This window comes from Channa argus, chromosome 4 (genome assembly GCF_033026475.1).
Source record: "Channa argus isolate prfri chromosome 4, Channa argus male v1.0, whole genome shotgun sequence".
NCBI lineage: Eukaryota > Metazoa > Chordata > Actinopteri > Anabantiformes > Channidae > Channa > Channa argus.
This window is the reverse complement of record NC_090200.1, coordinates 14,044,161-14,070,819: the sequence shown is the minus strand read 5'-3', so window position 1 is coordinate 14,070,819 and position 26,659 is coordinate 14,044,161. Positions and strand designations below refer to the sequence as shown.

Sequence of the window (26,659 nt, the reverse complement as noted above, 5' to 3'; positions counted from 1 at the left end):
CAACACTAAACAGGAATCACTAGTGAGCTATAAGAAATCAGTATATCATGTATTTAAGTAGTTTATGCTTTGTGGGGAAAACTTAACACTGCAAGAAGTTTTTCCTACGTAGGTGTTATATTTTTCAAGTTTCAGACACTAGGAGAAACCATACAAGTTGTCCCTCGCTGACACTATTGTGCTGCAGAACCTCTAGGCTATTTTTCTTACATTGGGACACAGAGGTCAACATTGACTCAGAATTATGCAAAAACTGGATGAAGACTGATGGCAATATTCAGCAGACCTACATGAAGAGGATTTCCTGAACATCACAAATAGAATAAAAGGTAAATATGTCTGTTCCCAAAGAGGTAGCAATGAAGAAGATGCATGTGTTAAGCCTGAAGGTAATCTACTGATATTTCGCATTTCCACTGCAGCAGGGTGGAAATTCCTAATGGAGGTATACAGTTAAATAGTTATTAGGAAACACTTCACTTTCACATCACATCATTGTGATCATGCAAACTTTATTATATCAGCTTCTTGTGCACAGAATGCAAAACTAACAAAGGAACCATATTTAATTTTAATATATTAAGTGTAAACCACACTTGCATCTTAAATACTGAATATTACTAGACTTGCTGTTAATACTGAGAATTTGACAAAGTCACACCATTTACTTTGATGCGTCTCTTAACAGAAATAAATAGACTCCTCTAGTCCATTCATCTGCTTTAAAATCAGTTATCAGTATCTTATCCATGGTTTTGTTAAAATAATTAATAGTATATGGATCATACTTACTAATCGTGATCCTCGGCTCACAGGGGGTCAAAGAGGCCATTGTCCCAACAGCTATAGGGACTTTAAATTGCCCTTTGTAGTGCATAATAATAAATAAAAACTCTTTTATTTCTGGTGTAATATTAATTTCTTCCTGTACATTTATGATATTTATATCAAGAAACATTACATGGAGTTTCATGTTACAGAAGCCTGACAATATTCACCTAAATTAAATTATATTTGGTATTTATTGTCAGAATGACCCAAGGTCCAAATTTAGCTTATACATTGACATCTCCTGTGGTGCAGGAAGTAGAGCAGTGGTCCATCAACCCCGGGGTTGTTGGTTTGATCCCTGGTGAGTGTAGGCCAGCTGCATAACAGCTCTCCTAGGTGTGTGAGTGCGAATGGGTGAAGAGCACTGAAAAGTGCTATATAAATGCAAACCATTTACCAATTACATTTTACCACAGAAGCAGTTAAAGATTAAAATGCATATAGCTTATATAGGAACAGTCAGTTTTGTAAGACAGTGCATAAAGCATTCAGGACGTTAAACTTCTGAGATATTTTGAAGAAGTATCCTGGTTAAAATGTGCGGATAAAATGACATGATGAAGAAAAGAGACTCAAGCCCCACCGACATAATTAGCATCTGCTTAGTCCATATCTCGCACTCTTTGACATATTGCCTCTGTGAATTCTGAGCACTTTGAGTTTCCTCCCAGGTCTTTTGTTAGAACCTTGGACAAAGGGGACAAAATATATATATATATAAAATTCAGAATGAGAACATAAAATAGCATAAAACAAAACTGCATATTTTAATTTTATGAAGAGATGATTACCTTAGTGTCTCTTATAGTGTCAAAGCAGGCAGTTTCAATTTTCTTGCCATGGCCATGCAGTCCCATATGCCGCAGCATCATGACTGCACTAAGCAACAAAGCAGTGGGATTGGCCATGTCTTTTCCAGCTATGTCTGGGGCAGTTCCATGAACCTAATAGGAGATAATAACCCCATTCTACCATGAAGTTGGACATTTCTTTAAAAATTAAATGTCTGAACACAATGTAGCCGAACCATTAAGTGCATTTAGTAACTAACTGTCCTGCAACTTTAAGTGTAACTTGACCTTTGATCTAGTGAGTGCCAGTCTAGTAAAATTCTAATAAATGTTAATAAAAAGAACATACCGACTCAAATAAGGCTACGCCATTAGCACCAATGTTACCACTAGGGGTCACTCCAAGACCTCCTATTAGTCCAGCACAAAGATCACTGTAGGGTAAATACATATAAAGACATTTAAAAGTATTGAGAGTACTCAAAGTATAAACTTGCTCATAAAACCAGAAAGCTGATGGTGACACCATAAGCCAAATCAACAGATCTACAACAAATTTACAGATACCCATAAGAAGTTTGCAACATACTAATAACAACAGATTATAACAAATGCTTTCACTAAAGGGGCCAGAATTAAAAAACCAAAAAAAAACGACATGAAGTATTAGGTAGGTAGGGAATGTTTCTCGGAATATTTGTGATATTGACATATTTGGATATAGGAATGAAAGTGTTTCTAGTCTTTGAGGCAGACAAATGAAAAAAAAAAATGCATCCAGGACGCCCTATTATATTTCAGGTTAGCCTAAATACTTGAGATTACTGTAACTTTATGTCAAGTAGATTATCTACATTTTACGTGAAGTACAAAAGTAAATGTACTCCATTAAGAAAATTCTGTATTTCAAACAGTACTGATTATGGTAATTAAGGAAAACCATTTACTGTAATAAATAATATAAAGGTCAAACCCTTCTCTCACACCAACTAACTTCATGTCCTCTCTCACTACATCCATAAGTCATCTTATTGGTCTTCCTCTATACCTCCTGCCTGGCAGCTCCAACCTCATCATCCTTCTACCAATGCTTTTGTAAAAAACATATATTTACTTATATATGTATGTAGAGGCAGCAGGGTGGTGGAGTGGTTAGTGCTGCTGCCTCAGTTTGCACCACAGCCAGCTGTGGCCTTTCTGTGTCGAGTTTCCATGTTCTCCCCGTGCGTGTGTGGGTTTCCTCGCACTGTCCAAAAACATGCATGTTAGGTTCATTGGTGAATCTAAATTTGTCTGTGAGTGTGAATGTTTGTCCTTCTCTGTCTAAGTACGTATGTCTCTCTGTGGCCCTGTTTTAGTCTGGCGACCTGTCCGGGGTGTTCCCTGACTCTCGCCCAATGACAGCTGGGATAGGCTAAAGCTCCACTTGCGACCCAATGAGGACAAGCGGTGACAGGTATTGGATAGATGTATGTATTTATACATACATATAATATCATATCTAATGTTGTGGGTGATTGATGTAAGAGTAACCGACTAACCTTAGGATATCTCCATACAAATTTGGCATCACCAGCACATCAAACTGTGTGGGATCCTGTACCATCTATAAGAACAAGTATAAACAATCGCATCATCCATGAGGAATGTTAAGAATACAAAAAAACATGTCAATTGAGTTTTTCATAAATTGGCTTCAAAACACATTAAAACATGTCTTTGAATCCAGCTAACACAATATTACCCAGTGAACTAATGTGCAACAACAACATCTACTGGGACTTACATTAAGGCACACAGTGTCCAAGTACATCTCAGTGAATTTCACATCTTTGTGCTTTTCAGCAGCCTCTCTGCATTTTCGTAGGAAAAGCCCATCTGACATGCGCCTATAAAAAAAATGTCCCAGAGGAAGACTGTTTAAAAAATAAATTTCAAAAATCTAAATTGTTTAAGGAAATCTATATTAAATGCTACTTACATAATATTGGCCTTATGAACAGCAGTAACACTGGTCCTCTTGTTGTTTCTGGCATATTCAAAAGCATACTCAGCGATGCGTTGACTGGCTTGCTCTGTAATGAGCTTAATACTTTGTACCACTCCATCAACAATCTGAAAATCATAGAACACTAAATGTTACTATTGGATGAGAAATATTAAAAAATAAACAGCTAAAGGTTTAATTCCTAAACACCAAAAGATCCCTATTCTGTGTAAACAAAATGTATAAAATAAGACACTAAATCTATAGAAAAGGAAACATGCCTATGATGGCAATTCAATGAGGAAATTATCAAAAGATCAAAAGTAACTTGTTTTGAAGGTTCTAACCAAATGTTCAATGCCACTGTATTCTCCCTCTGTGTTCTCCCTTATGGTGACCAGGTTGACATCAGTGTAGGGGGTTTTGTAACCCTCAATAGACAGACAGGGCCGCACATTGGCATAGAGGTCAAAGGTTTTCCTCAGTAGCAGATTCATAGAGGGGTGACCAGCAGCTATCGGGGTCTTCAAAGGTCCTGTACATTGTACAAAGAAAAGAAGATTCTGTTTACTAGTTTACCTGCCAACACAAGACCAAAACTTCCTGGAGGGATAAGGTATGGACCAAAGTTTGTAATGAACAGTAATGTATCAGTTACTTTTAAAAAAGTTATTTTCCACGCAAAGGTTAAAATTATACCAATCATATGGGTCTGGTCATATATTTCTTAGGCTCCTAAATGTAATTCATATATCTTAGAAAATTACATTTTATTTATGCCAATTCATTCACAGATTTTTGGTATGAATTGTAGTAAAGCTTCTACGGGATTAGGGAATAGTCCCTAGAAAATTCCACTAAATTACTAAAGGCAATTACTTACCTTCATTTTTTCCTTTTGGCTTTTTCCTTTCAGGGGTCGCCACAGCGAATCTTGTGCTTTCATCTAACCCTGTCCTCTGCATCCTCTTCTCTCACACCCACTAACTTCATGTCCTCTCTCAACATCTTAAGCTCTGCTACCTCCAGCTCTGCCTTTTTGTTTCTTAAGTGCCACTGTCTCTAAGCTGTACAACATTGCTGGTCTCACCACCGTCTTGATCGCCTTTCCTTTCATTCTTGCTGATGCTCTTTTATCACACCACAAGCCTGACACTTTTCTCCACCCTTTCCGAAGTGCTTGCACTCGCCTCTTCACCTCGTTTCTACACTCTCCATTGCTCTGGACCATTGACCCTTAATACTTAAAAGTCCTGATTCTTCATCACCTCTGCTCCCTGTAACCTCAACATTCCACCTGGGTCCCTCTCATTCACACATATGTATTGTGTCTTAATTCCTCTTTTCCAGAGCAGACCTCCACCTATCTAGATTTTCCGCCACCTGCTCTCGCGACAGATCACAATGCCAACTGCAAACATCATAGTCCATGGAGATTCCTGTCTAAACTCATCTTTCAGCATGCAAACAAGAAGTGTGAACTTACTGACATATTTTTACATTTCCTTTAGGAAATATGAATGTATTTATTTAGAATGATACCTTTAAGCCCAGTTTTGTTCCTGTCCATTGATTCTTTGGCATCTGGAGGAATCATCCATTTTCCACCAGGTCCTTGAATGGCGGTAACATTTCTCTCTTCCCATTGTATAGGTGCCTAGATTAAAAGTGTGCATAAAACAGAAGCATTTACATTTTAACTATCTTCTGTAAATATTAACAATTTCTTTACTTTACACCATGTCTTATTCAGTATGATTTGTCTGTCTGTCCTCAATGCTAAGTGTGATTTATTAAAGCTAAATATATATATTTTCTCCTTATTTGTGGTTTAACAATCATATTTTTTTTGTCTCTTCTGGTACTAACTTTAGCTGCTTCAAATATCTTCATGACAGCAGTGGAGATCTCTGGACCAATTCCATCACCAGGGATTAAAGTAACAGTTTGCATCTGTGAGGCAAAACAAAGGCAAATGTTAACTGGTTCAAGAATAATTAGACAATTCATAGACAGAATCACAGTTTAATACAAATGATAAATTACACAACTTATTTAAGAAAAGTTTACCATGGCTTCAGAGTAGAGGTGGATAATTATTATCCTCATGCTGGTGCAGCCCTGCTTTTTTCCAACTATTTCTGCACAACTCTGCTTTTCCAACTTCTGATTCAGACAATCAGCAGTAGGTATTTGGAAAACAAGCAGGGCAGACCTGGGTCTCAAGGACCGAAGTTTTAAAAATACATACCCCACGGATGAATTTCCCAGGTTGTGGAGCCTCCTTTGTCAAAGCTCCAACCACTTTTGACACCTGATAATCAAAATGTTTTTACAATTGTCAATTATGTTTTTACCCCAACCACGATTTCTTACTTCTATGGCAATAATAAAGTAAAAAATGCTTTTCTGTCATATATTTCTAAAATTAACATTATGCGTTAATGACATTATACAAAAGAAGATTTCACTTTCGATTTTCAGTTATCCTTACAGCATGTAAGATATGTTAGATATTATTTATTGTTATTACTGTTATTAAAATGGCAAATTGTGCATTTACAGATAGGTGATACTTATATAAATAAAGTTGAATTGAATTGAATTGAAAGAAAAAAAACAGCACAAAGTGTTTTAGTAAGGAGATGATTCAAAATCAGAATCAACGTTGCATGCTCAGTGGTTTTTTTACATGACTAGATATCATGAGTTTTATGTGAACGCACATGCATTCATTCGTTCATTCAAGTCTTTATTTTAATTTATCAGCCGTCTGTAGTTGACCAATACAAAAACGCAAAGCTGCACGACAGCTTAGAGTAAAATTTTGGTATTCTGAAAGTACTGTGGAGCAATAAAAGATGCTTTGTCGCTGAAATGCCCGTTCCAGATCGGAGTCATTTCACCACATGAGTAAGACTGCTCGCTATCTACGCCACCTTTTTACACGTTTTATTTACTCCCTCTTGCTTTTGTTTCTTGCCATTGACTGATAAACCCCACCGGCTTAGACTCACTCTAAAGTTAGAATCTTTGCCACAATATAGCTTTAAAAGAAATCAAGTATAAGCCAATACTTTAGCTACCTATACACCTGGTTGCTATAGTAACTACAAGCAAGTCAGCCAGGACGTTAGCATCTAGCAAGTTAGGCGATAGCAGAGGCGCGGTCTCTTCTCTGACTGCAGTCTATAACCGTATGAGCGAAAGTCAAGGAACCTTACTTTAGACAATTAACTGAAACACCTTGTCATGCATTTGGTGCACATGTTCAAATATTTTCCGCGTACATACCGCTGACCTCCATGCCTTCCCTGCCATGCTGAAATAACCAAGGTCGATGCAGAGCAGCAGCACTTGTCAAGCTAAACGCAAAACATACCGGATTTCCGTTTTGAAGCTTATTTTTGGAAATAAACAAATCAATATCCATGGAAAAAATCCTATTAAACACATGCCTGGAATTGATAAAGTCATGCGAGGATTCGTCAGTAGTTAATAGTTGGGATTTAAATTTGGTAGTAGTCATGTGAAATTGGGCTTTCTTTATCCTCGACCTGGCCCAATTTTAATAATAACTTCCACGTTAGAATAGGCCCTCTTTAGTCTGTCTATTGGTGTCTTCCGGGATCAGTAAAAATTCAGGAAAGTGTTAATATTTACTTTTAACCGCCCTTAATATTGATATATCAAATGAAGGAGTCTGTTGGTAATGGATGTGTAAATATATGCTCTAACGGCCGTACTGTCGCCTCTGCGTCTAAAGCTTTGCAGGGCAACTACCACCAGAGGGCGATAGTGGACTGTGTCTGAGACGCGACATATTTAATCAGATGACTTAAACGATTTACGTTCTTTTTCTCCGGATTTCAAGCAGTTTTCATTACAGTAGTATTAAAGTACATTGTGCAGATATTCGAAAATATTAAAAGATGCGAATAACACTTTTATACGTCTCTAAGGTGAAACTTTATGGTATAAAACAAGTATAAACAGCTGAAACAATCAATCAATAACTTTTTGCAAAAGTTTAACTTACAGAGAAAGCACACAGCATGGGACACATTAATTCCCCAAATTATCCAGCAATGTAAAATGGAAAAGCTCTTAGTTGATGAAAACCTGCATAGCAAGCAGCATAGCTCTCAGCATAAATGCAGGCTACAACATGGTACAAAATGCACACTGTGCAAGTAAAGACATCTTTGAACCAAACTGAGGGGTGTCAGTGAGGATAAAGGTTTTTAACCCACTTGCATGTATCATTAGATACCCAATGCATAGGATGCGATAAGGTTTCAACAAATGCCATACACTGCAACACAGAGCATGTGTCTATGGCAATAGTAATAATCAAGCATTTGGATATAGCTTAGTAATTTGAAAAATATACAGCATGTTAGTCTATCATACAACAAAACCTTGCAAAATCTTGCACACAAATTAGCCCAATTCAGATGGCATACTGCTTTGGCTGCTTCTTCAGGCTCATAGTTCTTTCAGTTTGTGAAATGACATGTATGGCTCTGTTGTTGAGGAGTCTGCATTCATGAAGAACATCTGTAGAAAGAGATATAGGAAAATAAATACATAGGATACCATATTGAAAATAAAATGCACTTGACAAAGGGTTATATCACAACATTTTTCTTTGACAAAAAGCATATAGAGTCTCTTACCGTTAAATTGTTTGTAGGCTTCTTCAATTATAGCATTATTTGATCGCTTTATCTCCCAGTAACTATCTTCCACCCATGGCTTGCAATCAGGATGTTCAACAAGCTGTCCATTCTTGTATAAACCAGCTACACATGGTAGTTAAGAAATTAATATTCAAATTATTTTATCACAACCTTTAAGTTCACCAGTATTTTACTGAATAAAAACACATCACAAAAATGCCTTTATTTCTTAAAAATAAACTATATCATGCATCTTAATCTGAGGAGTTGAATGATATAAAATGTTGCAAACAATATTCACTAATACACAGTACCAGTTTACAGATGTACCTTTGATAGTATCATCAATGTCCTTGCATAATTGGTACAAGTCGCTCCCACGTCCCACTACTCTTTCGCCTACATTTTAAAAAGACAAAAAAATAAAATAAAATCCAGACCCCCCCTTAGAAAATGTTCATATTAGTGTGAAATAACAAATAATCACAGTGTTAAAGTTATAGAATGCAATAAAATACATTCAAAAAACCTCACCATCCAGCACTTTCATATTGGGGAACATCTCAAGAACGGCAGTTCTATATGATATGTTCCTGCACACTGACATAAAGAAAGTCATTGGGATTTCACTTTCAAGGTTTTTATAGACTAGATTGTTTATGAATGTCATTTAAAATTACCTGGATTAGTGTAATTGTAGGTATTGTCTTTAAGACGTATATTTTCAAGCTTTCTCAAGGACTGAAGGCAGTGAAGGTTTTCAATACTGTTAAAACAAAACAGACAAGACATATTTTTACATAATCCAGAATACTGCCCTTAAAATAGAAGACCTTTTAGCTAAATATTTATATGAAATGCATGAATGTGTGTATACTCTGTAATTAACACTTTCATTAGGTGCATTTGGAATTCCTATTAATCTTGAGTAAGCATTTTGTCAGTGATTATACAGTCATACCTGGTTATGATATTACCAGCCAAGTTTAAGTTCTGTAAACTGTCACAACTGCGTAGAGGCTCTGTAATTACAAAAGCAAAAATTATAAACAAAACAAAAAGCTAATTCCATCCAGGATCGAGACATCCTCAATAAGTGAATATATAACATGGGAACAAAAACCCTAAAAATCTTACCTAAATTGGAGATCCTGTTAGCAGATAAATTGAGTACAGAAAGAAGCCGAAGAGATGCTAGAGGGGCTAAATTAGTGATGTTATTTCCAGAAAGGTCCAGTCTCTCCAAATTTATACACTCTCCAATGCATCCAAGATCATGTATTCCTATAAGATATCCCATACAAAATACTTAACAATTATATTTTTTGAATAGTGAAATGATACATTAATCTATCCTTACCAAGACCCCTCAGTTTGAGAAACAATATTGACTCCAGATCAAATTCTCCTGTACGGGACTTGAGCAGCACAGCCGTTATCTTCTCACAGTCTGCATCTGGAAGAATCAGAGAAATAAGAGTGCAGAATAACAAGGCACATTCACGTTTCTAGTCCTATATATGCAAAGCAAAAACTGATTATTTGTGAGTCAGGATTACAAAATACAGAGTGCTCGAAGTGCTGTCCCTTCTATTTATGGTGAACTGAGCACATAACAAATTCAAAGCTCTAAATATTAAAAACCAATTTAGACAGACTATGAATATTATATCTGACAGCACGCTGAGGTTTCCTTCTCCCAGCTCCAGAGGACAGGGTCACACACTGGCGATGTGCTGTTCTCTGACCTGTTTGTGTAAGGTTTTAGGCATGCACATGCATGCACACATAACAGCTGAGGGAGTTATTTTTGCTTTGATTTCCTCGGGCTGAATCAGCCTCTATTTCGTAACTATGCATGAATACTCCTTCATGGGCCTGCCCAAACGAAAACACAGAGTCCCTGAAGAGAACTGCATCATTTATTAGAAATACTCATCATAATAACGAGGGATAAAGATGCTGCAGACTGTTTCATGTCATCCTGTAATCTCAGATTTACATAACCATATATTTGCTAAGTTCATTTTAAATGCCAATAGGACTGGCAGAGGACAGCACTACTGCCTGGGGGCACTATGCGTGGGTGTGTTAGTTATGGCCATCAAACACACACATAGCTTATGCAAACACCTGCACAAATGAAGGTGATGAAGTTTAGCTAGCTTAGCTTGATGGTCAGCCACCGGTAAATGTTGTTAGCTAACGTTGGTAGCGACCTGTATCTAAGCTGTAAGCGTCATGATTTCAGACGATCATGGGTGGGTTATTGAACAAATCAGTAATTGTACTGTTTTTCCCTCTGTTGATGACAAACGTAAAATGTTGTGTAACAGCACAGGCATAAGCCACGGCGAACTAGCATAAGCCGCTAGTGGCTAGCATAGCGACATAGCAACAAGCTATCCATCACAACTTACCTTGGTCTTTTTCTCGTCTACAGTCCATCGTGGGCAACTTTGTTACCTACAAAACTACCTAACGCAGCAGAAAGCAGGGCTTTTAACCAGTGCAGTTGAAAGGCAAATCAGTGGTTAAGTAGGGAAAATGCGAAATTGGCATTTGTCATGGGGAACAGTTAGGACACGCTCGCTGTACCGATGAGCTGCAATAACACGCAGGTGGATGCACGAGACGGACCTCGGTCTCTGCAGTCCGGCGTGCGATTATAAACTAAGAAGGCGACGCACGGTATTAGGCGACGCTGGAAGATGAAGACTAGCTGGGAAAAAAGTTCCTTTAGTATCGCGCAACAGGTTACTTTAATTAAAAGTTTCATTGATGTGAAAACACTAGGTAGTGTGATTAAGTAGTTTTAGCAGCGAATAACAATACAATGAAATAGTAGTTGTGCATATGAGGATGTAAACAAATGTGTATGCAAAGTATTTTCCAATGGGTGATATATATACATATATATACTTTTATTGGTGACTGTATGGGATGTTGCACATTCTGCCATAGTAAGATACTGCTACAGTATAGGATATCCCTTCAATATTCTTTATAGGGTAGTTGCCTTAGTACATGTACACAAATCAGCCACAACATAAAAGCCACGCGACGCACGGGCACCTGTCTGACACCTGTCGACCATGGTCAGCATTACCTACATTTTTCCTGTCCAAGACAACATTTAAACCACCAGATGATGGATTTAATGCTGTGGTTAATCGGCGTACACAATAAGTTACCACGCGTTTATGAACCACACATAAGGTTCATAAACGCCTATAAGTTTAGCCTGTTGGTAGGTCACTACAGATGACACAACACTTAAATATAATATATTTTTTGTCCTTTCGGCTTATACATTCCGGTCGCCACACCGGATCTAATAATAATAATAATAATAATAATAATAATAATAATAATAATAATAATAATAATAATGCACATTTTCCACTAGCACAACTTATTTTCTTATTCACCTTACCAGCAGGTTCTAGACCTCTCTTTATTTATTTACTTACTTAACTGTTTATTTATTTACCAGAGGTCCTATTGGTTTGTCTTGGCCCCGGTGGACAGCAGCTGAGGGCTTAAAAGAAGCAGATCAGTTTGCACTCCTTTGACTCCCCACACAACCTCCACTGATACCGACTCAGCTGGACATTTTATGTTTTTGTTTTTTAAACACTGTGCATCCTCTATATTTTTCAGTCATGGCGAACATCACCTATAAGGACTGCAGTAAGGGTTTTTAAGAGTTGTCGACCCGTCCAGCCTGTGCGGAGACTTTAACTCCGCGGACCCCAAATGCCTTTCACTGAGAAAAGGCTTCGGACATTCACGGTTGTGACTGTGTACACGCAGCACATTACTTGATTAAGATGGGTAATAAACAAACAATATTTACCGACGAGCAACTTGATGCCTACCAGGTAAGCTTGTATGCCCGTGCCGATGCCTGCGTCGTTTTGAAAATTAGAGGATACTCTTTGCTTATTTGTCCATTTATAAAAACAAAACAGAAAAGAAAACACGCTTAGTTTTAACGAGTCAACGAGGAACCTGTTCATTCAGTGTTTTCTATGTTTATGGGGCTTTATAGACATGGACTTCACAGACAAATTTAGTTTGTGGAAGTAAAATAGTCGATGTAAAGAACAGATATAGAATCCTGGACTATTATTATTATTATTATTATTATCTGTAGTAGTGATAGTACAACTATTAGTTATATGCCTTATTTATGTTGGATTGGCCTTGTGACTCCTATCAGTGGGAGATACATGACTTGTGTGTAATGTGACGTAATGCTAGCACTCCCTATCGATTGATAATGATTATTTATTTCCCACTAAAGTGACATCTCTTATGGCTACACTGTTTAAATATTGATATTTTGATTGCTTGGCGAAATTTTCATATGATAATAGAGGATTTGACCTTTGGTTCCCTATGGCAATAATTCAAACACACCATCATGTGAACATGTTTGTCCTGTGATTAGGTGTAGAATTAATAACCAAGCCAGTGTAATATGCTATGAAACTCTACTCTCAAGAGACAGTTTAGTTCTCAAGAGACTCTCTGTTTACTCCTGGTACTGTTTGCTTTCTGTTTCTGTCCCAGTAATGATTTTCCCTCTTGGGTATAAAAGCATTTTAGATCTTATTTTTAGGATTAAATATTTATGATATAAAACCCCAATTTGACCACAAACAACTGAGTGTGAGTGTTTTGTTTGCTCACAAAAGAATTCTGAGCTCAAATAGTAGAATCATACAAATGAGCTACTACCTTTTCTACATGTAGGCCTTAAAGTTATATTGTCTACTGTATGATGAAGACTAGTAGGTTATGGTAACCTTTCAGATATTGATTTGAATGTAAAGCAGATTTTATTTGCCTGTGTTTTACTTGCAGCTGTAAAAACAGTTGCAAAAGTTGATAAAGGTATACCTTTTTAATATTCCCGCTGTGTGTACTCAGTTTTCGACACTCAGAAGCAGGACTGAGATAAAACAGAGAAAGGGGAAAATGTAAATTGACATGACTTTATTTGGGCTGGAGCTACATAATGTATGTGCCAACTCGTGTAAATAAATGCAGATCCTGTTCCCCTGTCTCATCGTTCCTACTGCAAGTGGTGATAACATACACACATCATCATCACTAAAGAGAAACCACACACTCAACTGGCATTTTACAGTAAGGGTTATTCATGTGACTTCAGAGAACCTGTAATGTTATTGTGTCATATGACTCACAGATGCACCACTGAAGGCATTTTAGGGCTTTTATAGGCTTAAGTGTTTCTCATGTTTGTGTCTTGATATGCAGTTTTTTTGTCATTGCAGGACTGTACATTTTTCACCCGCAAAGAAATCCTGCGGTAAGTTTGCGATTTCTAATGAATTGTTCACTGATTTAGTATTGATCATTTGGAAACTTCATATGTCACACCATGCTTGGACCATGAGACCCTGGACACTTTACCAAATTGGAATAACTTTATATGAGATGTAAGTGTGTAAGTTGTCATCTAATATGACATTGGAGTAAACTTAAAAGTTTGGACAGTTTGGCTCCTGTGTTCCCATATAGTAACTGAGCCAAGTATTCAGAGCCCACTGCCAGTAGCTGAAGTTGATTTACAGTAACTCAGCTACAATCAGCTACAATGTGCAATATTTAAGATAAGTAAAGATAAATAATATATGGGCTGTGCATCGTAATTCTCATAGTAACATCTGACCTAACATTTGAAGGTAACTTTACTTGTAATCAAAATGGCTGGCTCTCTCTTGAAAATGAGATTTGGAATCTCAGTGGAAGCTTTCCTAAAAATGTATATTAAAACATGACTATACAAGTAAAAAGAAACATCTTTATGACGTGTCAAAAAAAAACATATACAAGCTTTGGTGTTGTCCATAACTTTGTTAAGTAATAGACATTTTAAACAGGTTAAGCATAAGGTGGCACATGACTTTCTTTGTTTAAAGTAAAAAATAGACTATTGTGCCACATTAGTTCAACATACACGTGAAGATGTAAGTTACAGCAGATGTGTAACAGCAAGTAAAACATTTCAGATGTATATTTTTGCAAAGTTCTATAATGCTCGATATAGCAGGATCAGCATGATACCTAAACCTTAAAAAGCCATAGTGACCTTTTGACTGAGGTGTTTGTTTCAGCACCACCCAGTGAAGTGTCCGTGTCATGTTTCTTTTTCAACATGTGAAACATTGATGCTTCAAAAAAGAAAAGGAAATATGTGAGCTCACACAGTATCGTCCCAATGGGAAGCATTGTTTGTCTCTTCCTAACACCCACACCCTTTAATAGCACACACAAACTATATAAATCACTTGCCTTTATTTATTAATGGAAGTTTTGATGCTCACATTTCAATACCCTATGTCAGCTATGTTGGAAGATGAATAGTTGTGTGAAGTAATTAAATGCACATATTAAAGGATGTTGCATTAGATAAAGATGTGTGATTGCGTGATTCCAGGTTTAATTTTGATTCTTATTTGCTCTGACCTATGTGCACTGTGCTGTTTTGTAAAATTGTCTCTCTTCTCAATTTTATGTTGGATTGTGTATCTGTTACTATCTTCCTCTTTTCTAATGTATTAGATTATATGGATAACAGGCATGGTTGGCCATATATTTTTCTCTTCCTTTTTACTCACTAACAAATTGTTTTAGTAGGTTAAATGGTTCCTTCTCTGTGACACTAAATTGCCCCTGACTACAAGGCAAGCAGTGGGCTGGAAAAAACGTCTCACACTTTATGACCTTTATAAAACACTGCTTGCTTGGGTTTTTTATAGAATATTCATTTGTGCAAATCTTTGAAAATGGAACCTAGAATTTTAACCTTTTTCTGTCTGTCTGATCAAGTCACAGAAGCTGTGCAGCATACGCATATTGAAGGTCATGACAGAATGACGTCAAAGGTTTAACCAGTTGTTGCCGTTCATCAACTAAAAATGTATCTTTTTGACAGTTTTTTTAATTTAATTGCAGCGAGTGTGTCTTCTGAGGCTATTCTGATGAATGGCAATGAAAGAATACTAGAACAAGATTAGTCAAGAATGAAACAGAAACTGTGGATAAGCACAGACTTTCCCAACATTTTCTGTTTCTCATTCAACCATTCAACTGCCTCACAGACAGAGACAGCTAAAATAAAACCACTTATACTAGAGGCGGGGTACATCCTGGACAGGTGGTCATTCTATCGCAGAGCCACCACAGACACACGCAGACACACAACAAATCACACTCGCATTCAAACCTATGGGCAACCTAACTTGGATGTCTTTGGACTGTGCATAGAGAATGTAGTACCCGGAGAAAACCCATGCAAGCAAAAGGAGAACATGTGCTAAAATAATTTTTTTTAATCAAGGTTACACGGCAGATACCATGAGCTGGCACCACATATTGTACCAATGGACTACACCAATGAACCTGACTGTAAAGTGCCTTTAGCTTTAATCGTCAACATGCCAGAGTTAAAGGTAAAACCTATTTGTTTCATAGTAGTCAGTCTTTCTTTTACCTGTCCCTGGTTTTTCACCAGCAGTTTGTACAACTTTTGTGTTCACTCAGTTTGGATTGCTGTACTGGGACACAAACTTGGCACCCAGCGCTCATGTGGGCAGACACCTAATCAATACACACTTTGCTGCAGATAACAGAATTGATTTTTAATAGTCATCAGCACAAATCTGTTTGTATGACACAGCTTATAAAAGTTGTTGTACCATGAAATTATTTGTCTCTCAGATGGATGCACACCCTTTTATTTATAAGCACCTGTCAATTAAATAATCACAGAGAAAGTTTAGCAGAAAGATACAAACCACTTAAAGAAGGCAAATTCGTTGACACTGTTATAACTCTAAATACAATCACATATAACAGAGGACTCAGAGTTTTAACGTACAGTGCCGACAGCCACTAAGTCTCTTTTGATTTATTACAAGCTATGTCAACTCACCTAATTAGGCAGGATATAAACCCACAGTGGGAACTTATGGCTGAGCGACAGAGAAGAAAATAATGGCTTCACCACCAAAGACAGGGAGTCAGCCTTTTTTATCTGAGCCCTGTGATCAGCTGAATACAGCTAGCAGTACCTCTATACCTCTGCAGCTCATATGAGAAACAGCAAATATACTATGGATAGAAATCTGTGCTTTCTTAGGGGGTTTTCTTTCAAATTTCTTACCTAACTGACAGGCTCTTTATTCTGTGGTGTTTCTCACAGATACAACATTTGCATTGATCTTCATGTATGTTCTTATTCCCTTTATGTGTAGGAAAATCCATTCCGCAACCGGATTGTAGAGTCTTTCTCGGAGGATGGGCTGGGGAATCTCAGCTTTAATGAATTTGTGGACATGTTCTCAGTCCTCAGTGAAATGGCTCCTAGAGAGCTGAAAGCCATATATGCATTCAAAATATATGGTAGAGACACATTTCAAAAACATTCCTATACTTTGTTTTATATTTTCTAGATAATATAAAAATATTCCCTGTTGCCTATAGATTTCAATGTGGATAATTACCTGTGCAAAGAGGACCTGGAAAAGACTCTTAATAGGCTGACAAAGGAGGACTTGACACCTGAAGAAGTTGATCTGGTGTGTGATAAGGCCATCGAGGAGGCTGATTTGGATGGAGACAACAAACTCTCTTTTGCTGACTTTGAGAATATGATATCAAGAGCTCCTGATTTTTTAAGGTAATAAGTCCCCATGACTAATCTGAAATAGCAATGATAGCACTCAAGTGATAAACACAACTGTTACTGATTTCTGTATGACTTTACTGTGTACTGCATGTATGTGTGTGCGCAGTGCCCCAAGATTTGACTACTACTTTTTCAGTATTGATTGCTCATATTTTCTGTTTTTTGTTTTTTTATTCCAGTACTTTCCATATACGAATCTAAGAGGCATAAATTGAAATATCAAAGTCAGGAGATGGATAAACCTCAGGACTCTCCATGAACCACGTTCTGGCCATAACACAGTGCCTGTCCCCAACTCCCATCATCCAAAAATCAAACATCAGCCATCTCCAGACTTCAGCTGGTCTTCCCTCAGCGATATCTACCTAGTTACAAAGTTCTAGGCAATACACTGAATTTCTTCACTGTACAGTGGATAAAAATGCATTTTCTTTCTACACCCCCTACTTAAGGGCTTTACACAGATTGGTCTCTTGTTTGAAGAAAATACTTTGCATATTTTACAGCTTCTTCTTCTTTTCCTTTCGACTGTTCCCTTTCAGGGGTCGCCATAGCTAATCATGTGCCTCCATACACTCCACAATGTCATTTACAATCATCATAATCCATGGAGATTCCTGTCTAACCTCATCTGTCAGCCTGTCCATCCTCTCACTCTCCAAGATCTTGTTAAACAAACTAGTCAGAAACTCTACTGCCACCTCTCCTAGACACTTTCTTCTCTTCATCCTCTTCAACGTCCTCACTTCACTCTTACTAATCTTTGCTACCTCCTGCTCCACACCAGTCACCTCTTCTACTCTCTGTTCTCTTTCATTTTCCTTATTCATCAACTTGCTGAACACTGATAAAAGAAACACTCATACCGGAATACGGATTCCTTCTCAGAGCATTAAATGTGTATCCAAGTCTTCCTACAATGACACACTAGATATTTTAATATATTTGAGGCTAAGGACCAAGCTTGAAATGAATGAAAGCACAACACAGACTTTAAGGGCATGTAGATATTATGTATTAGCTATGCAATAGTTGTACGTGGAGTGTATTGCTTTTAGGTTCTGTTTGCTTGTGGAACTGGAACATATGACAATCACATCTTACTGTCTTCTGTTACATGAAGGGCTCAGTCATAATCACGAGTTATTTGGATAACATATTTGGGATTGACATATAGTTTACACTATTTTCTGTGACTTCAGGTCTTCGAAATCTCTTCGAAAGTCTTTTTCTGTGTGTTTAGATTGATTTAGAGTGTGACAGCAAACAAGAATACAATTATACTTTTATAAGGGCAGTATCAAATAGTCAGGGCACTACAGTGCTGATTGTGTGGTTTCATTAATTACTGGTGGCACTGAGAACATTAGTTAATTATGACTCCAGCAGAGAGGCTTCTGGTGCAACGTGATACTAGGGCTGTAAACAACCCATTAGCCATTAAGCAACTGCTTCTGAGGTTGAAAGGAATGTGTGTGAAACTCACTAAATTATCTGCATGGCTGATAGTCTGTTTTAATTTAAGCTGATTGTATTCTTTGCATGTAGCTTTCAGAGAATGGTGACTTTTCTTAAATTCATTGTTTATAAAACAATTTTATTCTCTGGTAGTTTAAGTTTTATATAAATAATGAACATAGTGTTCATTATACACACATTATAAAGTTATAATCCTAAACATTACATTGCTAACAACACCATACTTTACTGAGGACGTTTACTTTAGAAATACTTTTTTGTTATATTTATATGTGTGTATTAAAATATTTACTCTTATCATTTACCCATATATTACCTATATTGTATTATTTATAATTATCTTCATTGACTCATTAGGCACTGGTAATATGTTAAATGAAATTAGAAATTCATGTCATTCACAGGTGCAAAAACATAAAATATAACATCTTGTTTATCTGGAATGGCAACTATACCTTCTGGTTTACACTGACACTTTATTATCTCAGTTTTATCTGTGAGAAGACAAAGTGTACAAAATGTCAAAATACTATTAATCATAAAGATTTGGTCTTTTGATATATTTGTGGTTTGGCATATCAACCATACTGTTGCTGAACTGTCATTTGATTGCTTATGAAACTAATCAAGTTTTCCTTTACACAGATGGGCCTTTGTTAATATAAATGTTTAATATACAGTAGTTTTACTGGCTCAGCTAGCTATAATGGGATAGTAGCCTAAAAGAGAAGCGGACGAAAGAGCATAAGTGACATTTCAACATCTTTGACCCATTTCCCCATTGCCGTCGTACTGTATACAGACATTTGAAACCTATGCAAATAAAGTTTCCTGTGACTAAAGTGCAGCTCTGATGGCAGCAGCCTGTAGTCAACATGCTTTAACCTCTTAAGACCCAAGCTCTAATATGTGTAAGTGTCCATATACGTGGCCAAGAGGTCTCAGTTAAATAGAATTAAAAGTAGTACACATGACGATTTTGGTGAATTTCCAGTGCAAGAAGGCTTTACTTCCCTGAATAAGTTTCACGTAATCCTGTTTCACCAAGATGCGTTTCAAGTCAGTAATGGGACACCGTAACGGAAATGCTGAGGTCCACCTGGCACCCTTTTGGAGGCCCCCACTTTGAAAACTAGGGCTGTAGGCTACAAATTGTATAAGTTCAAAAGACAGAAATACAGTAGTACACAGCACAGCACATTTTCCCCGCTGATGAGTATAATTTCCTTGAACTTTTCCATGAACTGCCACTGCACATTTGTCACATGAACAGCATATTCGTGCCTCATCAACCACAAGTTTCACTGCAGTAACTGAGAGTGAGTTGTGCTAACTTTGTCACACTTTTCCACTCAAGTTAGTTTGATAATTCTGCATCCAACATCCCAGAGCACTGAGCCTTGCATCAGTACCAAGAAAATAAATGAAGTTTTGGTCATAGTGAGCAAACTGTAGATGACATACTGTCTATGTTTTGCAGCCTCTACTATCTTCATCTAATCACACAGTTTCTGCAAATTTTTAATTTTAATAATAACTCACACACAAATTAATTAGGAGTCAAATATGTATTTATTTTTGTTTATTATTTAATATTCATATAAAATGTTTATCATTTCACTACATGTGAAAAATGGAAATACATCATCTTTAAATAAATACATTAAAAAGCAAAATAACAGAAGATATTATTTAAATAGTTTTGAACATTTAAAGTCTGTGTTGAATATACTGTAGATTAGGAAGTAGCACAGTAGTGTCAGAGTAAAATTAGTGAACATTTTCTTCAGTAGCTGGTAAAGTTAACACCTTCACCATTTCCTCTTAGCATCAGGAAAGAGCCATTTCCATTTCCCGTTGTCATTCTGTGGATGGTAATTAAGTTCATTATCAAATAAATGTGATGACCAACTATTGGTGAATGAAATGTAAAGCTGTCAGAAAACATTAATTACCTTCACTGGCTTGGGTCTTATGTCCTCCAGAGGCTCATAAGTGTTGCTGAAGGTTTTAGGATGCACTGTGTCCTGATGATCAGGAACCAGCTCGTATGTATTGTCTCGAGTAAAAGAGACTTCATTTGAGACTTCTGCGTAAACTGAATTAATATGTTGCCCTGAGGTCACTAATCTAGTCTCAGATAATTCCTTGTGGGAGCTCCCAGGCTTTCCAGCCAGGTGATAGACTGCAGCGTCACTCATGTAGTCAAGACTGTGGCTGGTGCTCTGCCTGTTGCACAAGTCTGTCTTGTGTGACTGAAGGACACAGGTATTTTCTTGTCTAGCGGGCCTAGGTGAATGTCTTGGGGGGGTGTGGGGGGGTAAGCTCAGCTTGTTATACTCCCCTTCATAGGTGCTGTCTAGAAACGGTAGAGACCGGCTCTTGTTGCTCTCCAGCAGTGGGAGCTCAGAGTAAGCAGAGTCTAGTCCAGATAAAGGGCTACACCGGCTGATGTGAGTCTGATCCTGGGTCGTGGGCCTCTGAGCCCTCCTTGTATTATCTCCAGGACAGATGTTTTGGGCTCTTGGTGTCTCCCTTGGTGATAACTTCATGAGATGGGCGTACATAACCCTATCCTGATCATTTAGGGGGACACAGTCCAGGTGCCTGCTCCTCCGAGGCAAAGGTGGCACTTCCTGTTTCACAAAACATGCCATGTTTTTACAATCTGCCTGGAGATACTACTGTTATTCAGTAACAATTCATGCACAGTAACAGATGAGCTAGAGTAAGTTCTCTGAAGTTTGTGGACTGTACGCACCTCTAGTGTCTTGTTGCTTTTCGGTGGTCGTGTAGGCGTCTCAGAGTTAATATGTTGTTTTTGCATTTTATTCACAGCCCTGACAGTAGCCAGAGGCTTTTCTTTAGGGCTGACCTGAATGATATCATAAAGCTCTTCATTCAGTGCCTGCAAAACAAAAAAGCAATTAGACCTGAGTTCTCCATCAGCATCACACAGAGAAAGTGACTCAGGAAAGAGTTCTTTCTTACGCCAGAACATGAAGATGTCAGATACTCTCCAAACGGCTGAATTGGGGTAGTCTTGTAGTATTGTATTAGATCAGAAACTGTGCCATGTCCTTTACTGTCTCCGCAGACTACAAACTGTCCTGTTTCACTTTGATTTATCACAAAGTGACGACAACGATCCCTGCCTCTGCAAAAAAGACAAAAAAAAGTTTGTTAAAACCTTCATGTCTGCCTTAAATGATGGCTAGAGGCATCACATTTTTTGTCAAAAATGTAAGAATGAACTACTGTTAAAATAAATACAAACAAATATGAATTTTATTGACTGAAAAAATTATAACTAAGTAAGTAAGTAAGAATAGAAATTTGGTCAACAGGACTAAAATTAAGATATGTGGTTAGGACAAGCTGATAGTACGATGTTTCGTGCTGTGTGAGACTAAACTAATCACTGCAATGTTTTTGATTTTTGGAGCTTAAATGTTCACGAATATTCAAAACTTCCAAAGAATGGAAGTGGTCTTAAAATGCAATTTAACGGTTAATTGTAATATTTATATATTAGATTTATACTTTATAGAGGGAGTATTGATTATTGAAGAGTTTATATGATGCAACATGTAATTACAATAATATTCACATGATGCTTCATATATTCATATTATGCAAGTTAGGTAAAAACTATTGTGGGGCAGCTTTTTCAGACTAAACCAATACTCACTTGTAAGATAGTATGTACCCAATGGCCTTATCACTGAGACGGATCAGGAAACAGCCCATCTCCTTGTCTCTGAGTATTTCTTCAGCATTCCTGTAGATAAAGAAGAATTTTAAAATTTTGCTCTTCAAAACATTTTAGTATGTGTTTTCCAAAAGCACATTTGGCACACGTTCACCGGAACTGAGGCGTACTATTCAAAAAGGTGGATTATGTTATTCACCTTGGAAATTATCGTATTATCGGAAACCATTGTATTCAGGAAAAATTGCTACGTGCCTTTTCCATAAACCTGTCATTACCAATGCTCAGGTTGTGACGTAACCTTCCTTTGTGCCCATAATGTAGCTGTCTACTTCTACTACAGGAAAGGACAGTAGGTGAGTGTGTGTGAGTGTTACCAAATAGACACTTTCCATTAGAGATGAAAGTTCTTTAAAGACTTTAATTTAAAGGGCTTAATAATAAACTACAGTTTGTGCATATATTTCATTCATTACAATATAACAAATAAATATGGCAGGTAAATTTCTAGTACAATACAAAATATATCTAAAAATAAGACATTGTAGAACTTTAGGGTGTGATTTTCTATTATTGAGTAGTTGTTGTTGTTGAGTAGTTTTCAGCTTTTGCGTAATGAATACTTACTTTCTGGTGATGAACCCCACGAACCAGTTTGGAAAGAAGCCGTTGTGAATGATGAGTGGCACTTGAGTCTCGATGAACCACTTTGATGCCAGTTCCCTGAGTCGTCCTTCAGTCCCTTCAGTAAGAGAATCCATCTGTTGCTCCATTTTTACTTTGTCCTAATCAAATCCACACAGATACGCAGATATCCAGTGAAGACTAAAAGCATTCATGTCCCATCATACACTGTGAGCCTGTTATTTTACAGTCTAATTTGCTTATTTTCCAAGAGGCGTGAACCAGAAAAAAAAAAAACAGTTCAGTTCTTTCAATATTGTAGAGAAAACGGGTGCTGCAGAAAAAAACGGCTTAGGCTCTTTTATCTTAGTGTGCAAGTTAGATTTGTTAACCCTTACATTGTTTTTTTTTTAGTGCTTGATTCTAATTTAGATATACTGTAATGTACCTCACAAAGCCTATTCGGAATCAACATTGTCTGTAAATAAATATGTTTCCTATTTCAGCCAACAACACTTACTGAAGCAAACTGCTTTTATATAGATGTCTGATACATTACTCAATAAATCAGCGAATAAAGTCAACAAAATTCTTACCTTAAAACAAAACTTTAGACAGGTACTGAGGCACAGTGTCTTTGGATTTTTCTGGTCTTTTGTCTTTGACCGTGAGACGTGACAGATCTTTTCAGATCTGGGTTTCTGTTGTCTGTACAGTCCGCAGCAATTCCTTTCAGTTTCTAGAGAAACATTAGAAATTGTTAATAACATTTTAAATCAAACTTTAGCTCTTATTTAGCTCTAACTGTTTATAAAAGTCTTGGATGGAGTACATACCTTTCCTTGAGAGTAACAGTGTATGGGTGGAACCTGGTGTCATTTCAGCAAACATTGAAATGCCTCTCTTTACTTGTGAACAGTTTGTAATCTTCGGCTAGATGTGTTCTGAGGGAGTTTGACCCTACATGGGAGATATAGACAGATGACATTTAGAATTACACACATTTTTCCACCAGCTTGGAAAGCAGTGGTGCCTCAGCAACGGCACAGAAGTGTTCATACAGCTCATTTGCATGAAACAGACGGCTAAAAGCTGTTGAACAAAAACAAGAGCTTCCTGAAGAGAAACGGAAAGTAAGCTGTACAGAAACTGTGGTTTGGGTGCACATGAGTGACAGCATTGGTTTGCATGGGGAATGATTACAGTGGTAATGGGAGATAAGTTGCGTCAGCAGCTGATCCTTTGTGTTTTCTGACCCGTTTTTTTAATAAATTCACATCATAGTTGATAAAGCGTGAGCAAATGTGTGAGAGAATGGAAATATTTGGGAGGATTCATGTTTTTAGAGATTTTGGAGGGCATAAACAAAACTCCAATAAAACTAAATATTTCCAAGCTTTGGTTTGTAAATACTGTAATACCTAACTCATTCGCCCCATTGCTGCCATGAATCGCCTCTATTGGTTTCAGCTCTGTGATGAACAGTAGGAACTCCCAGTGGGGGAGAAGTAATAACCAGAAACACTCTGTGTCATACGTGAGCGGGATGAGACTGGAATACAGCACTCCTCAATGTTAACACTGCAGCTAATGTGATCTCCCATTATGTGTGATTCATCAACCCAGTGTGGTTGAAAAGCTAGGAAGACCTTGGCATGATTAACAAACCATGACTTAAGACAACGTGAACAAAATAGGAAATTGTGTAACAGATGCTTAAAATACTAAACATACAGTCACACAAGTAACTGTTACCTGGTCATTTTTAGGCCAATTGGTTTGCATGACTTGATCTGATGAAGTAAATGCAACAAGAACAATCTCAGATGCTGGAAATTGTGACATTAGTTAGCTCAACTTAAATACAAGTCAACAAGATTTATTTAAGATAACACTCTGCATACTTAAAATATTCTAACATTACAAACAAATCGAGTTGAATGACACTTTCACAGACGTCTCTGTAATAATAAGTAGGTAATGCTTTGAGGTCCGGTTGGATTTTTAAAAATAATTGTGACTCAAAGCAGTCCAAACTATTTTAAGAGTACACTTTAAAAATGTACAATGTCAAGTACTGTATACTGTTTGATTGTCTGATTGTGTAAACTAAATTACATGTACTACACTTAAGTATTTGTGACTACAAAATAAAATTTCTAGCTCAGTTTACTTGGTTATATTAAGCAAATTAGTTTGCATGTTTTTTAAAAGCAAGGTTAACTGATCAGAATTTACAGTGTAGGCTCTTTATCTATTTACAGGACAAGCATTTACCCAGTAAGGGCATATACAGTACTTATGTTCCATGTATGACTAAGTATTGCTATAGTACCATGACCCAGAAACATCCTCTCAACAGTGTTGTCTGTCATTTTAAACTGTCTTTGTGAGTCACTATGTGCTCCTCTGGGGGTGTGGACAGGTTAAGGGTTAAATGTTATCACTAGTTCCTTATTTGTGAAGAACCAATTCAACAGTAGAGTATGATATTGTGTGCATACTGAATTCTAACCTGTGGGTGAACAACACAGAAACATATGTTATCTACAAAATGTGTGGTAAACTGAAACAGAGCTGTCAGACTGTTGCCAGACAAAAATCCCTTTAAGATCGGTCTGCAGTCTTGTGCCGATACACCCACGAGGGGAAGGTGGGTCTTTTAAAAGGTCACAAGTCAGCTAACGCCTGTAAAATGTCATCACAACAGAACAACATCAATTTCACAATTTTTTAATCCTGAAGCATCTTAAAACATTTGTTTATTTTGGCATGTTCGTTATAAAACAGTGGACAGTAGAACATATTTAAAAGGGCAAAATATGGTTGTTCTTGCTGTTGTAATTGTTCTGTGTCATTGTCAATAACACATACTGTATGAAAAAAATAACTGTTCACTAGATTGATTTATGCGTTGATATGCTGGAGGTCCTATGACAGCAGAAAGACTGGAAAGTAAACACATTTAACCTAATGCTATGTAGTTTGTAGTTAGTTCTAGGTCTTTGATTTTGTATTCCATCATATGATTTTTCTCCTTTCGAAGACAAATTCAGACAAACAGGAAGGAAATAGAGAGAAGTATGCACAAAAGAGCCCACAGCCAGAATTATAGCGGGTGGGCTGTGGTTATGCAGATAAAAAAAAAAGTATTGCTGATGTCTTTTCCTCCTACATGTGTTAATTTTAATATAAAAATATTCCAAGCATAAAATGATGATGGTTATCTTAGCCCTGCAAGGCTGGTTTAATCAGAACTTTGCACCAGGGACTTAGTCAAATGGAGATAAGATAGGAATATTACTATTAAAAGTATTATTGTAGTCAGCACCAATGGAAAGCAATGTCAGCTAAAATGGTTGTGCATTATTATCTTATCATATTTTATTTTGTGTTCACATGGTGCACATTCTTATTGGACATAATAAATAAAATGAACACAAATGAGTTATGCAGTAATGTTCAAGTGGTTTTCAATTCATGCTATTCTATACACTACATGAAGCTCACTACAGTTCTGAGTAAATTACCTAACCTTTGTTTCACAAATAACACATTTCTTTTCAGATTAAAGTTACAAATGGTACATGCAGGTGCAATAACCACGCAGGCCAGTACTTCAGTCTTTTCATTATTAGCTATGCTCTGCTCAGCCTCACAGGTATTAATAAATAATACGATAATAATAAATAAATTACAATGCTAAAATCATCATCAATCAATCAAATGACCTTGTCCAACTGGTCAAAATAAATGAGCTTTGCTCAAAAATCTTGCAGTGCTGCCACTGTTCAGTGCATCTGGGTCATAAAGCTTTTGATGGCTAGA

At 37.0% G+C, this 26,659-nt stretch overlaps 4 protein-coding genes across 5 annotated transcripts; 1 reads left to right on the top strand and 3 right to left on the bottom strand.

Moving 5' to 3' along the window:
- Window positions 1–492: 492 nt before the first annotated feature.
- Window positions 493–7,041, bottom strand: idh3a (isocitrate dehydrogenase (NAD(+)) 3 catalytic subunit alpha). Its single transcript, XM_067500824.1, has 11 exons — window positions 6,904–7,041; window positions 5,861–5,923; window positions 5,479–5,562; window positions 5,152–5,266; window positions 3,957–4,144; window positions 3,604–3,737; window positions 3,409–3,511; window positions 3,164–3,228; window positions 1,972–2,056; window positions 1,623–1,775; window positions 493–1,517 (listed from the first exon to the last, which is right to left on the bottom strand). The coding sequence occupies exons 1-11, from the start codon at window positions 6,928–6,930 to the stop codon at window positions 1,434–1,436; spliced, it is 1,101 nt and encodes a 366-aa protein (XP_067356925.1). The 5' UTR covers window positions 6,931–7,041; the 3' UTR covers window positions 493–1,433.
- Window positions 7,042–7,551: 510 nt separating this feature from the next.
- On the bottom strand, window positions 7,552–10,964 carry lrrc61 (leucine rich repeat containing 61). The gene is made up of 9 exons (XM_067500829.1): window positions 10,712–10,964; window positions 9,652–9,747; window positions 9,429–9,575; window positions 9,253–9,313; window positions 8,972–9,057; window positions 8,826–8,891; window positions 8,622–8,690; window positions 8,289–8,414; window positions 7,552–8,169 (listed from the first exon to the last, which is right to left on the bottom strand). Exons 1-9 carry the CDS (start codon window positions 10,737–10,739, stop codon window positions 8,063–8,065), a joined length of 786 nt encoding a protein of 261 aa, XP_067356930.1. The 5' UTR covers window positions 10,740–10,964; the 3' UTR covers window positions 7,552–8,062.
- A 910-nt stretch (window positions 10,965–11,874) lies between these two features.
- Window positions 11,875–19,342, top strand: cib2 (calcium and integrin binding family member 2). Of its 2 annotated transcripts, XM_067502656.1 has the most exons (7): window positions 11,875–12,175; window positions 13,350–13,448; window positions 13,598–13,632; window positions 15,667–15,778; window positions 16,583–16,730; window positions 16,812–17,007; window positions 17,196–19,342. In XM_067502656.1, exons 1-7 carry the CDS (start codon window positions 12,125–12,127, stop codon window positions 17,215–17,217), a joined length of 663 nt encoding a protein of 220 aa, XP_067358757.1. In that variant the 5' UTR covers window positions 11,875–12,124; the 3' UTR covers window positions 17,218–19,342. The 2 variants fall into 2 exon arrangements, with proteins under 2 accessions (XP_067358757.1, XP_067358758.1); XM_067502657.1 differs by lacking the exon at window positions 13,350–13,448.
- Window positions 19,343–20,048: 706 nt separating this feature from the next.
- On the bottom strand, window positions 20,049–23,939 carry LOC137126165 (SH2 domain-containing protein 7-like). The gene is made up of 8 exons (XM_067502655.1): window positions 23,668–23,939; window positions 23,428–23,570; window positions 22,835–22,992; window positions 22,187–22,276; window positions 21,487–21,652; window positions 21,257–21,403; window positions 20,451–21,131; window positions 20,049–20,360 (listed from the first exon to the last, which is right to left on the bottom strand). Exons 1-8 carry the CDS (start codon window positions 23,720–23,722, stop codon window positions 20,307–20,309), a joined length of 1,494 nt encoding a protein of 497 aa, XP_067358756.1. The 5' UTR covers window positions 23,723–23,939; the 3' UTR covers window positions 20,049–20,306.
- Window positions 23,940–26,659: the final 2,720 nt, after the last annotated feature.